General features: G+C 42.2%; 1 protein-coding gene across 1 annotated transcript in view; it reads right to left on the reverse strand.

Moving 5' to 3' along the window:
* The window catches only part of PCSK2 (proprotein convertase subtilisin/kexin type 2), a 260,345-nt gene that overhangs the window by 47,956 nt on the left and 198,417 nt on the right, over window positions 1–13,972 (reverse strand). Inside the window, exon 7 of the mRNA XM_003905097.4 lies at window positions 5,283–5,371. Coding sequence (XP_003905146.1) covers window positions 5,283–5,371 — 89 coding nt within the window. The remainder of the gene's footprint in view (window positions 1–5,282; window positions 5,372–13,972) is intronic.

A 13,972-nucleotide genomic window follows, 5' to 3' on the forward strand; every position in this document is an offset into this window, starting at 1 on the left:
ATAAACAGAGAGAGGCTGGCATTCACTTGCTCAGATGCTCTTGAACTTGCCTAGTGCCCAGATGACCAGGACCGAATGGCCCACCGCAACTGGAAGGTGAGAGAAATTCAACTCTGGCCAAAGCAGACCTCCGCTGCCCCACAAACCAACCAATGGCAGCCCTGGATTTTGCCAGGGCTGGTGCATGGCACTTCCAGCTGTGCCTTGAACCCTCTTCCTCTTTGCAGCTCTTATCACCTTCATGGGCTCCCTCTGTGCTGCACAAGAACCTCAGAGCGGATGTGTATTAATCTTCTGACTGTTTCAACATTATAGGGTGGCCACAGGCTGAGAGCAAGTCTCTCATTCATATTCAGGGACCAGGCGCCCGACATTCTTTTAATCTTGTTAAGCTCAAGAGGAATGAGGCATGCATTAATTGAATGAGATACAGTATTAATTTTGCAAGCAACTGCACCATTAGCAGCCAAGACAGCGGCTCAGAGTGACCCCAGGGTTTTTAGGGAAGGCCTCTCCTCTGCCCCTGGATGCTCTAGGAGCTACAGGGGAATGTGGGGTGAAGACAGAGAGTAGACCAAGTGAGAGACCAGGGAGAGAATGAGAGAAGGAGGGAGAGAGGCAGAGAGACTGGGAGAGAGAGAGAGGGTAGGCAGAGGGAGAGAGACAGACAGAATGGGAGAGAGAGAGGCAGAGGGAGAACAGGTAGAGAGAAAGGGAGAGGAGAAGGAGAGAGTGAGAGAGAGAGAGAAGGAGAGGACAGAGAAAGAGAGAGGAAAGGGAGAGTGCAGGAGAGAGAGAAGGTAGAGGGCGAGGGAAAGAGAGGAAAGAGAGAGAAGTAAGAAGGGGGAGGAGGAGGAGGGGAGGAGGGAAGGAAGGGAGGAAGGGAGGGAGAGAGAGGAGAGGGAGAGAGGGAGGAAGGGGGAGGAGGAGGAGAGGAAGAGAGGGAGGGAGGGGGAGAGAGAGAGAGAGAGAGAGAGAGAGAGAGAGAAATCAAAGGAGCTAGGAGTCAGTGTCTTCAATGCTGATGTGTGTATTTGATGGGCAAGGACAGACACAGGCACACATCAAGTGTTTCTATCTGACCCCAGGCAGGCCTGCACAGCACATTAATGAGTAGAGATGACTCTGTGGGTCTCTTCCATTCATTTACAGCCTTCCCCGTCTACCCGAGCAGTGTGCACTGTGGCTAGCCTTGGTGCCCTGGGGGCTGCATGCCCAGCGGATTCGAGCTACATCCTCTCTGCCTCTGCTCCTGTTGCACAAGTTGTGCCTGTCCCTGCCTCCAGTAAATGCTACATCTACCCACAAACTTCGGTGCCCATCAATGCCACTTTTTGTGCTTGTGAATATTTGCTCTGGAGGGTAAGGAGGAAGTTCATGCTCACCCAGGTTTTAGGTTCTGAAAACTCGTATTAGTCATTGTGCTTACAATGATTTTTACTTGTTTATTGAAAAGCTCAGACAAAATATGAGTTTATCTGCAGCATTATGAGATTCATTGGCCAAGAATAATAATGATAATAATATACAAAAGCAATTCATAGCTGGTAGAGAAATTTCAGGGCATTTTCACCGTGGTCAACTGTGTGGTTTTAAGATACTTTTCAAAATCTTCAATCAAAGGTGATCTCATCCCGAAGCCCAGTGTGTAAATCTGTATGCTTTGGTTTAAAAAGGAAGGTGACTAGGACCAAACCCACCTGGCCTGGCCCCATCTTGGGGTTGCTCTGAGAGTCTGCAGAAACCCAGAACAGTGAGGAATTGCGGAGCCCCACCCTCAGGCTCTTCTTGTTCCTGAGCCCTGGTTACTCTCTGTCCTCTTGCATGAGTTGTTATCTTATATTTTCTTATTTGCTCCCTGTCTTTGTTTCCTCTTAGACTGAGCTACCTAGGGCAGGAAACCTGTCTGCCAGCTTCCATCCCCTGCAACAGGAAGGTGCCCACAGTGACTACTGACCACACAAAAGGCCTGAAGGCAGGAGACAGTGTTATGACTCCTTGATACAGTCTCGAGCTTTAACAGTTTCAGAAATATACATTTGACAAATTTGCAAGAACCATCATTTGGAAGGTCATTATGTTTGTGGTACATTTGCTTGGTTTTGTGGATTTTGAATAACACATTTAATTTTAATGTTTGACTCAATCTTTTTGATTGAAGTTGTCATTTCCTTAAAAATTAAAATGAAAAAAGAAAGAAGGAAAGAATGGAGTCCTTTTTAAAAAGAGAATTACTCGAATAAAGGCATTTTCAAAATAAAACATGTAATATTTTTCTTCAAAATTTATACAATTAGGTCAGTGAAAATGGAAATGTAAATAAACTTTAGAATAATGTTTCTGAGGTTATTAAAGCTTGAAGACTGCAGGATGACTTTTAGGACATCCCATATGTGTGGGTCTACATGTCACATAGTTTGAAATGAAGACAGACGCGAAGAGAAATGAAGGAGAAGATCTTTGCACGGATTAAAATGGGTTAGGGGCTAACCTCTGGGACACACCAAGAATGCCTAAAAATCAACGAGAAAAAGACAGGAGCTTTGATGGAAAAATGAGAAAAATTTATGAACAGAAGAGGAATTCAGGCAGATGCAGAGATGCTCGATGCTTTTTTCTGTTCAGAGGACTCAATTTACAATCTCATCTCCCCTCTTCTTTTTTGAATTCCTGGATTAAGACTCAACAGCATTTTAACTTTGGGCTTTTTCTGTAGACAGCGTGGAGGGGTGCTGGGGAAGGACCTCAGACATCACAGGGGCGCCCCCCTAACCTGTAAATGAACGAACACCTCGACTTTGAGACAAGCAACGATCCAAGTTGGCCACCAGGTGGCGCTTTAGACCGCCTTAGCCTAGAAAACTCCCGAATGGAAAGATTCTCTGGAGGGTTTGACTCATTTTTAGCAAATAATTAAAAACCAGCCAACTTTTGGAATTGCCAGCCAGGCTGAATAAAATGTTTTCCTTAAATTTGTAAGATAAACTCTGCTGTTTTTGCAATCCATGAGTAATTCTCCAGTGCTTCCTCAAGAATTCATGTTGACGCCTCAGGGAGCCAGAGGACACTGGGTACCCTAAGGCACAGGCACCGGACTGTTGCCTCGCAGCCCTTGTAGTTAGAACCAGCGTACGTGGTCACAGGGGAGCCAAGCTGGGGCTAAGGGAGTGGGAAAAGAAAGAAAGGAGGCTCCCTTGCTCAAAATCTTTGGTGGCTGTTCTTGGTTTCTGGAAGCTCAAAGAGTTGTTGCCATGCCCCAGTTGTCCTCACAGAAGCCCAGTCGCGTCTTTGAGGTGTCAGGCTGCATTCAGCAGGCGAGGCAGAGGCTGCTGTACCTGCCGGGTCCTCTGGCCTGCTCCCTGGCTTTTTGCCTAGGGGCGTCCCCTGCCCAAGGAGCTCCACTCAGTTCAAGCGAGCTGGGCAGACTGGGCAGGCCCAGGGGCACCCCCAAACAATGAACGATGGGAAGTGGCAGATTAACGCCACGGCCTCCTCACTTTAGTGGGGTCAATTGTGAGGGGGAGTTCTCCACACTCTCTCAGAGAATTAGCTGCAGGACGGGGCCCCTGTTGTCCACGAGACTCACTTTGTTGGCCTCCATTCCTTTCCTGTCTTCTTCCCCGACTCCCTCACTCTGGCTTCCCGAGACCACCTCCCACATGAACTGCTTGCCCGGAATCCTTGTCTCAGGTTTTGCTTTTAGGAAGAGCAAACTAAGACAGCGGGAGAATTAGATACATTTGATGAGAACTCAGTGCTCAGATGTTTTCAGAGGGCAAATAATAAGAGAAGAGGAAAAAAGGAAAAGAAGCAGATGGAAAAAGAAGCTCCCAGGAACCTCCAGAAAGCTACGAGCTCCCCCTAACTCTTTTAACTTTTGCAGGTGGTCATTTTACTTTGTTCCGAAAACCAGTTACCTTGGGTGTTTGAATAAGAAATTCAGGTTTGAATTTTTCAGTTGCTTCTTCTAGTTCTGTTCTGTGAGTAGAGAACCCACCTCCCTTAGATTCCATCCCAGATCTGAGCCTGGCTTATAAAATATTAACCAAGTGATATTCTTTCCCCCGAGCTCATAATGGCTCCTGACATTTTAATGCCAGCATTTTGGATGCACACAAAGTAAAGAGAGCTGAAACCCAGGGGCAAAGCCTCCTCTATTTACATTTTAGAAACCTCCAGATATATTCTTTTGTGACATTCAGCACCCAGTTCAGGCAAGCCTCTTAGCAAACAGTGTTGAAAAGAGGTTAATAGTGGGTTTGTATAGGTTACTTTTGCTTTATTTAGTTCCATGGAAATGGAGGTGTCAGCAGAAAGTAGGTTTATGGTTCCATTAAATTGCCAGGAGAAGAAAGTATCAGGACAGTTGTAAACAAAAAGAAGAAAAAAGAAAAATAAGGCTGGGTGACTCAGCCTGAATAAATTAAGAACCAATTTGATGCAAAACTTGGAACAAGACTGGAGCCACTCCATTCTCAGACATCTCGTTGAAAGCTTATGAATCTCTCAGTTTCTGTCTCTGTCTGTCTCTCTCTCTCTCTCTTTTTTTTTTCTGAGAGGGGAGGGATGTTGGTTTCTAAATTTCCAGGGACTTGCCACTCTCATTTCTAAGGGCTCCATAAAGAGGAAATTGTTAAATATCCTACCCAGTAAAATGTAAGCAAAAGGTTCTAGGTAGAATTTATCTTTTTAAAGATGAGTTCCATTGTGCAAAACATTTTGAAGAGCTCTGAGTATGTTTACAAATAATTTATACACACCACCTTGTATTCTACAGTCTATATTTGAGCCTCATTAAAATGTTATTGACACTGACACAGAAGAGTAGTGACTGACAATTCTATTTATATAAAGTTCAAAAACTGGCAATAACCATTTTTTTTTTTTGCTGTTAGAAAACAAGATCATGGTTATTCTTGGGTGTCTGAGTAGTAACTGGAAGGGGTCATAAAGGGCTTTGTGGTGCTGGTTACATTTTGTTTCCTGATCACTCTATGGGTATGGCCAGTTTGGGGAAAGTCACTGAGCTATGTACTTATGATTCATTAACTTCTTTGAGTTTATATTATGCTTAAGTTAAAAATTTAAACCTGTATTGATATTGCTATGCAGGTTAAAAGAAAAAAATTTTTTCCACTTGTGCCAAATCTGTGGATCCTAGCTTTTCTGCACTAGTGAGATTTTTTGCTGGGCCATGGTCGGCCTTGAGATCAGGGCCATGGTCAGCCTGGAGATCAGTGTGATACCTAGTGGGGGCCTGCTGTTTGGCAGGGCTGGCTTACCTGCAACCTTGGAGTTGTATGCTACTCCGACCCCACAGATATTGTTGTTGGCGGCAGCAGAAACTTCTCCTGCACATCGGGTCCCATGGCTTTGGAAAAATATAAAGACACATTAGATACGCAGTGAAAAGAATTTGACTACATCTGTCATGGGCTCAAAATTCTCTTTGGAACAAGGATGAAATCTGCATATCATATACAAGTAAACCCTGTGTCACTGAAGAGGTTGGCCCTTGTGTTAAAGCTCTGTGAAAACTTAAAGAGCTGAGCAAACCATTATCTACCTGTCTTTTAGTTTTCTCTAAAGTGCCCCATCTTGGGGTGGTTTGTAAAAGCCGCAATAGAGAACTGAAACAAGTATAAACTGAATCACTCAGAAGGCTGTGTTTTCAGACCTAAGCAGCATTCAAGATGCAAAAGATTCCAGTGGTGTAAATCATTTGGAACTACCAGATCCAACCATGAAAAGTTCACTTTATTTATATTTATTTATTCATTTATTTTTTTTGAATCTGGGTCTCCTTGGTCACCTACGCTGGAGTGCGGTGGTGCAATCTTGGCTCACTGCAGCTTCGACTTCCCAGGCTCAAGTGATTCTCCTGCCTCAGCCTCTTGAGTAGCTGGGACCACAGGTGTGTGCACCACACCTGGCTAATTTTTTGTATTTTTTGTAGAGAAGGGGGTTTCCCATGTTGCCCAGGCTGGTCTCAAACTCCTGGGCTCAAGCGATCCTCCCACCTAAGCCTCCTAAATTGCTGAGATTATAGCTGTGAGCCACTGCGCCTAGCTAGAAAAGTCCATTTTAATGGTGGGTGGAACAGTTACTGAATCAAATGGGCACATTCCCAGGTCTGCTGGGACAGTGCGAATATGGCCTGCGGAATGCACAAGGTCTTTCCCCTCACTGTTCAAACTGCGGTAAACAATCAGGAAATGTGGGCGAAGGGGTTCATTGGCTACATATCCCTAGGAATTTTCCATTTCTGCAGCATCAACTAGTGCTGTCTGGGACATCCTCTTGGGGCAAGCAAAGCTATCACACCAGCCCTTAAAAAATATCACATGCAAGGATTGAAAACACACACACACACACACACACACACACACACACACACACACATTTTCTTTCTCTGTATGAATCAAAGTAAATCCTGCCTCCATAAAGGCTACATATTTCATTCCTCGAAATTCTCTTTGGAACAAGAATGAAATCCGCATATCATGTACCCAGATATGTACACCCAGTGTCACTGCAGAGGTCGGCCCTTGTGTTAAACCTGTCCCTGTCCTAAAACAGTTCACCAAAGGCTGGAGGACAAGTGCATGTGAACCAGCTTGAACAAAGTAAAGATATTAAGTCTTCTGTATCTTTAATTTTGGCCCTTAAGCAGGGGAGAGGAATGCCATGGGCTCTCCAGAGGAACATATGGGAAGAAACATTTAATTGCTAAATTAGGCGACACTAATTAGCAATCAGCCATAAATAGAGGTTTCTTAACGATTGTTCCTAACACCAAGCCTTCTCACAACCCTGGGCCTTTGAATCTGGACTTCTCTTGTCATTTATTTTGACTGAAAGAATGTGGTAGAAGTGATGAGCCTGGGCCTCAGGAGACCTTGTGGCTTTTCTGCTTTCTCTTGCCACCCTCTCTAGGCTCCATGTGAGCAAGCCCGGGCTAGCCTATTGGATGATGAAAGACACATAACCTGTCGTGCTTGACACCCCAGCCAACAGTAATCTATCAACATGTGAGTGAGGTCATCCTAAACCAATGAGCTCCCAGCAACCTGCCAGCTGACCAGGGAGACAAGGGTGAGCTCAGCCAAGACAAGCCTAGCCTGGTCCAGATCAGTAGAACTTTCCAACCAACCTATAGACTTGGGAGCAATAATCAATGCTTATTGTTTCAAGCTACTGAATTCTGGAATAATTTGTTATGCGGCATTATCATGGCAGTAGATTGCTGATACAATGAAGGAACAAGGCTAGAGGGACACCATGGCTTATGTGTAGGGAGTCAGGGTTCACACCTGGACTGTCACGGTGACTGTATTGGGGCTTTTGTGAACAGCCTGTATTGTGGGGCTACTGGGGTGTCCAAATGAAAACCTGAGGCCCTGTGCCCAACCCTGTGGATTTCCTGAGAGAAAGAACAGGCATACCCTTTCCATCCACACTGCTGGTTTTTGCACCAAAGTGATTTGATCATCTCACAACTTTTTCAGCCAAAAGCATGTATTTCTGTATATATTACACCTAGGGAATAGTGTCAGATATATCCAGCAATATGAATAAAACAACTCTCTTTTACCGACATCTACTATGGGACAGACCCTGTGCCAAGAGTGTTACATACATGATTTTATTAAATCCTCACAACAGCCTATTATTATCCCCATTTTAAAGATGAGAAAACTGAAGCTTAGACAGATGTGAAGTCACTTCTCAAATAGGAAGCAGGGCAAGAATTCAAACTCAGTTCCGCTGCTTCCAAAGCCCTGCTCTTCACCATGATCTTTAACTATCGTGTAATCCTATCAGAAACATGCAGGATAAAATTGTGATGGTTAATTTCACTTGTCAATATGGCTGGGCCACGAGGTATCCAGATATTCAGTCAGACATTATTCTTGGTGTTTCTGCAAGGGTATTTTGGATGAGACATTTCAATTCGTGGACATTGACTAGAGCAGCTTGTCCTCCATAATGTGCATGGGCGTCATCCAATCTCTTGAAGGTTTAAATAGACAAAATATCTGGCCTTCTCTGAGAAGAGAGAATTCTCTTGAAGACTGCCTTTGGACTTCACCTGTAACATTGGATCTTCCTGGTTCTATAGCAGGCTACCTTCAGACTCGAGCTGGACCATTGGCTCTCAGGGTCTCCAGCCTGCTGGTTTACCCTGCAGGTTTTGGACTTGCCAGTCTGTAGACTGAGGTGAGTCAATTCCTTATAATGAACCTCTTTTTATATGTATACACATCCTACTGGTTCTGTTCTCTGGAGAACCACGACTAAAGCAAAAAGTAACCAAGTAATTAAATCTGTTTTTGCTGGTTTCTTAGTTCAGTCATTTGCTAATATCCATATTAGTCCACTTTCACACTGCTATGAAGAAATACCAGACACTGGTAATTTATAAAGCAAAGAGATTTAATTGACTCACAGTTCAGCATTGCTGGAGAGGCCTCAGGAAACTTACAATCATGGTGGAAGGCACCTCTTCACAGGGTGGCAGGAAGGAGATAATGAGTGCCAGCAGGGGAAATGCCAGATGCTTATAAAACCATCAGATCTTGTGAGACTCACTCATTATCATGAGAACAGCATGGGGAAAACTGCCCCCATGATTCCATTACCTCCACCTGGTCCTGCCCTTGACACGTGGGATTATGAGTATTACAATTCAAGGTGAGATTTGGGTGGGGACACAGAGCTAAACCATATCACCATTCACCTAGGTATTCTGGTACAGTATTGTCTCTCACTTTGCAACATGGTTTTTGTTGGTGGCAGAAAATGCTGAATGGTCACCAGTCATTCTCTTTTCTCCCTAGGCTGCAGTAAGGCTCCCATCCTCCCTTGCACTTGTATATGGCCATGTGACTGAGTTATGGCAAATATGTGAGCAGATGGGTAAATGCTATTTGTAAGCCTGGCCCATAAAAATCGCCCTTGGGCAATTATTCATGCTCTTTCCCCTCAAGTAGTTTGATGCAAAAAATCCCAGCAGCATTGGAAACCTATGCCAAAGATGAAAGGAGTCTGCATCCCTGAATCACTGCTTGGAGGAGAGCTGCTCCACCAGGAACACAGAGATGGACCAGTGGGTGAGTGATAAATAAACTTTTTTTGGTGCTAAGCCACTAAAGCACTAAGATTTCAAGGCCAAGATTTATTTGTTATAGCTACTAGGATAACCTGAACTCGCACATTTTTATTTTATTTCTATTGATTATTGCTATAATTTTATTAGATGCTACTCGATAACCTGTTTTGGAAGGATAAATTCTAATAATAAGTGAAATAAACTAATTTGAAGGATCCCACAAAAAGAGATGTTGGGTGACTAGGATGAGTACCAAGCAGTCCTTGATGAACAGAAGAAAAATGGCTGCCTTGTCTAATGGTAGAATTCCCCAGCCCTCTCACTAGGTGTGTGCAGGGTGCATGATGGACTTTTGGCATTCGTTTATTTAATGCACACTTTGAGGCTGGTGTGTAGCAGTGAGTCTTTTAATGGTGAATGGGCATGTCTGACATTTTGGAGTTTCCATTTTGGCTCAGGTTTATTATTCAAATATGTGTAATTATGAAATATTTAAAAAATATAGACAATTTCAGTGAATAGTACAATGACTCTTATATAGCCACCATCCAAGTCTATCGAAGCCAAACATTTTTTATACTTTGGATTATTTTTAGAAAAACATAATTCTTTATAGGCCAGGTGCGGTGGCTCACTCCTGTAATCCCAGCACTTCGGGAGGCCAAGGCAGGCAGATTGCTTGAGGTCAGGAGTTCAAGACCAGCCTGGAAACCCCATCTCTATTAAAAATACAAAAAAATTAGCCAGGCATGGTGGCCTGTGTCTGTAGTTCTAGCTACTCGAGAGACTGAGGCATGAGAATTGCTTGAACCTGGGGGTTGGAGGTTGCAGTGTGCCAAGATTGTGCCACTGCACTCCAGCCTCGGTGACAGAATGAGACTCTCAAATAAAAAAAAAGGTTGGGTGCTGTGGCTCATGCCTGTAATCCCAGCACTTTGGGAGGCTGGGGGGGGGGGTAGATCACGAGGTCAGAAGTTCGAGACCAGCCTGACCAATATGGTGAAACCCCGTCTCTACTAAAAATACAAAAATTAGCCAGCCGTGGTGGCACGTGCCTGTAATCCCAGCTACTCAGGAGGCTGAGGCAGGAGAATCACATGAACCAGGGAGGCGGAGGTTGCCATGAGCCGAGATGGAGTCACTGCACTTTAGCCTGGGTGACAGAGCGAGACTCCGTCTCAAAAAACAAAAAACAAAGACAAAAAACTCCCCAAGAAACAACATAAATCTTTACAGATACAATTGAGGCCCTCTCTGATGCCATTCCTTCCCCTCTTTGCTTCCTCAGAGGTAATGATTGTACCAAGTTTGCTGTTCAGAATGTTTTTATGAGCTTATAATCAGGTATGCATAAGCATATATGCCACTCTTTGCATGTTTTCAAACTCTCTGTAAAAATTTCCTCGTATATTATCTACGTAAAATTGGCTTTATTTGCTACAATTTCTGAAGTTAACTTGTGAATTCTGGTTCATCCATTTTTAGTGCTGTGTAGTAGTCTATTTATAGATATGCTGCGATTTATTTATTTATACTTCTATTGATAGGTATTTAGATTGTTTGCAATTTGCTTGCCATTACAAATAATTTGAAAAGAAACATTTTTGTTTATTATTTTCATGTACACATAAGGAAGAGTTTCTCTGAGGTCTTCTTGTGTAACTTAAAACAGGTTATATGGCTATATACTATCTCCTTCAAGGTGCAAGCAATCCTTTTCAACATTGATCATTGTCGAATGTTACCAATTTTGCTAGTCCAGTTGGTGTGAAATGGTATGTTATTGTTTCATTTTGCATTTCCTCGTCACTAGCAAGGTAAACTTTTCATAGGTTATTTGGCTTAGATTTTCTTTTCTGTGAATTGCCTGTTAATAACCTTGGCCCATTTCTTCTATTAAGGTATTTATTTATTTTTCATTGATTTGTAGCTGTTCTTTACAAAGTTTGTATATTAAGCCTTTTTTTCCCCCATAAAATTTGCTGCACATGTCTTCTAGTCTGTGGCTTGTCTTCCAAATTTATTTATTGTGACTTCTTTTTTTGAACAAAAGTGTTTAATTTTAATGTAGCCAGATTTATCAATCATTAATTTTTCCATGTGGTTTAGTGGCTTGTTTAAGAAATCCATCCCTAATTTACATTCTATAGGGAATTGTCTGCCCTTTCCAGATCTTTTTCCAATCTGAAGAGATTAGCTGAGAGTCTAGCACCTTTTAAAGGTCTGAAGAGGAAACATCTGTCATCTGTTGCCTCTAAGAGTGGCCACTTAGGAGATTTCATCTACATAAAAGGTACCCCAGTCTCCACAAACCCTTATCTTAACCCAGACACACCTTTCTACTGATTCCAGGTCTTTAGACAATAACTCTTTCAACCAATTGCCAATCAGAAAATCTTTGAATCTACCTATAACCTGGAAGCCCCTGCTTCAAGATGTCCTGCCTTTCCAGACCAAGCCAATGTCTATTTCACATGCACTGATTAATGTCTTATGTCTCCCTAAAACATATAAAATTAAGCTTGAACTCAACCACCTTGGGCACCTGTTCTCAGGACCTCCTGAGGCTGTGTCATGGGTCATGGCCCTTAACCTTGGCAAAATAAACTTCTAAATCAATTGGGGAAAAAAAGAAAGAAATCTATCCCCATGTCATGATCATAAAGGTGTTTTTATTTTTTTCCTAAAAGATTTATATCCATTTAGGTCTTTAATTCTCCTGGAATTTATTTATGCTCAGTAGGTGGTGTGGGTGCCTATTTCTCCCCATGTACATAGTTATCCCATTTATCGAATACCTTCACTCCATCCTTATCATTTTTATTGCTATCTTAATCATATATTAGGGTTCCTTTTATGTGGCGTCTGTTTTTGCGCTCTCTATTCTCTTTCTTGATCTTTTTGTCTCTTTCTATGCTAACCCTACAATCTCATATTATTGCCACTGTGTAATGTTTTGGTATCCGGTCAGCAAAACTTCCCGTCTTGCTGCTGTTCTGTTGTTGTTGAACTTCTACTTCATCTTCTTCTTCTTTATCTTCATTCTCTTCCTCTTTTTTCTTCTTTTTTCCTCCTCCTTATTTGTCTTCTTCTATTTTGGCCACTTGTTTTTCCATATCAATTTTAAAACAGTTTTTTCTAGTTCCACTGAATAATCTATTGAAACTTTAATTGAAATTGCAATTAATTAATATATTAGTTTGATATGATATCTTTATATTGTTCCATCTTCTTATCCATGAACTTAGTATGTCACTCTATTAATTTAGGACACCTTTATGTCTTTTGTAAATTTTATAATTTTCTTCTTAATGATCTCACATCTTTTCTTAGATTTATAACTATTTGATTGGCTATGAAATGTAGCATAGTGTTGAATTAAAGAGATGATAGGGAGAACCCACATCTTGTCCCAGACTTAGAGAATGCTATCAAAGCTTCACCATGAAGAATAATGTTTGCTGTAGGTTTTTGATAAACAGGTTATCTTCAATTCGATAATTATCTCCTCAAGTGCATCCAGGCTAGATTTTATCCCATTTATTGAGATTTTATTCCTCAGGCTGTATTTTTCAGCTGCAATTTGTTCTTTTCATGTCCATGCTTTTGTTTTCACCTATGTTTCCCCCATCATTTAGTTTTCTTTAAAATAGATGTCATCCATGCATTTATCACTCTGAGCAAACTAAAAATAACTTATTATAAAGTCTTTTTCAAGACTGCTTCATAGAACCAATTTCATATGGTACAAATTAATATCCTGAGTTTTAGTTTTTTAGGTGTATTGTTTTCAGATATTTTGGAATATTGGATTTGAGGATAATTTTGATGTGGAGATATTTTTTCCTCTTTTTTTTTTTTTTTTTAACTTCTCTTCCTTTCCTGGCTACTTTCCTGGCTACTGGTCCTATGGTTGTTTCAACTGACTCCTTAGTTCTGTTTCTGACAGCCAGTTTCTACAACAGTGCTTCAGGAATCTGCATTCACAGAGATAAGGAGATAAGACAGATCAGTCAGCAAGCCAGTGTGCAGCTTGGCCAAGTTCATGCACATGAGGCTGTCTTTGTCTTCTGGTCTCCAGTCTCTCTACATCTACAGATTCTTAGACAACAGAAGACCCATGGTGGCCAGCTGCAGTCTTTTCAGCCTTGACTTTGGAGAAAGAAGCTCCAGTATTAGACATATTAGAACTGAAATGCAGAGACTTCCTGGCTAGTTTGGCATTTACCGCATTTGCTGGCTAATGTCCAATGAGCTCTACAGTGTAAGATTTTGGGGTTTCAAGAGCCTACTTGATAGAATAGATGAGAGATGAATAGGTCAGGCAGAATAGGTTAGAATAGGCGATAGGTGAGAATGAGCAACGCTGCCTCTGGGGAAGTCCCTGAGTCTGCTGGCAAGTACCCATTGCTTTCTGGAGAAGTGAGTAGACTCCTCATCTTTCTGAGGCCAGATGCTAGACATTTCAATTTTCCTAATAGATCAACTTTGTCTCATGCATACAAGGTATCTTTAGCTATAACTCTTTTTTCAATCAGCAATGCAGAAACACAGGCACTAGCTTGACAGAAAGTTTAACCTTGAGCTGACTGTTATCCACTTTCTGTAAAAAGCTTAAATGAGAAAGCAGATGTCTGAGAAAGGTGGGTGATTGGCTGAGCCATCCATTTACTCCTGTAGCATAAATTCTCCTACTTTTCTTTGTCGTTGAATAATCTTTGACTTAGCTCCTGTAGAAATCTCTTTGCTGAATTTCACAACTCTATTGGCTGCCCCCAGTGCCTACTATGTGCCATGCTCTGCACCAAGGACTCTATACCTGTCTCGAATCCCCAGTACAAGCCTTCAAGGTGGGAACTT

The sequence above is a fragment of the Papio anubis genome, chromosome 16 (genome assembly GCF_008728515.1).
Source record: "Papio anubis isolate 15944 chromosome 16, Panubis1.0, whole genome shotgun sequence".
Taxonomy (NCBI): Eukaryota; Metazoa; Chordata; class Mammalia; order Primates; family Cercopithecidae; genus Papio; species Papio anubis.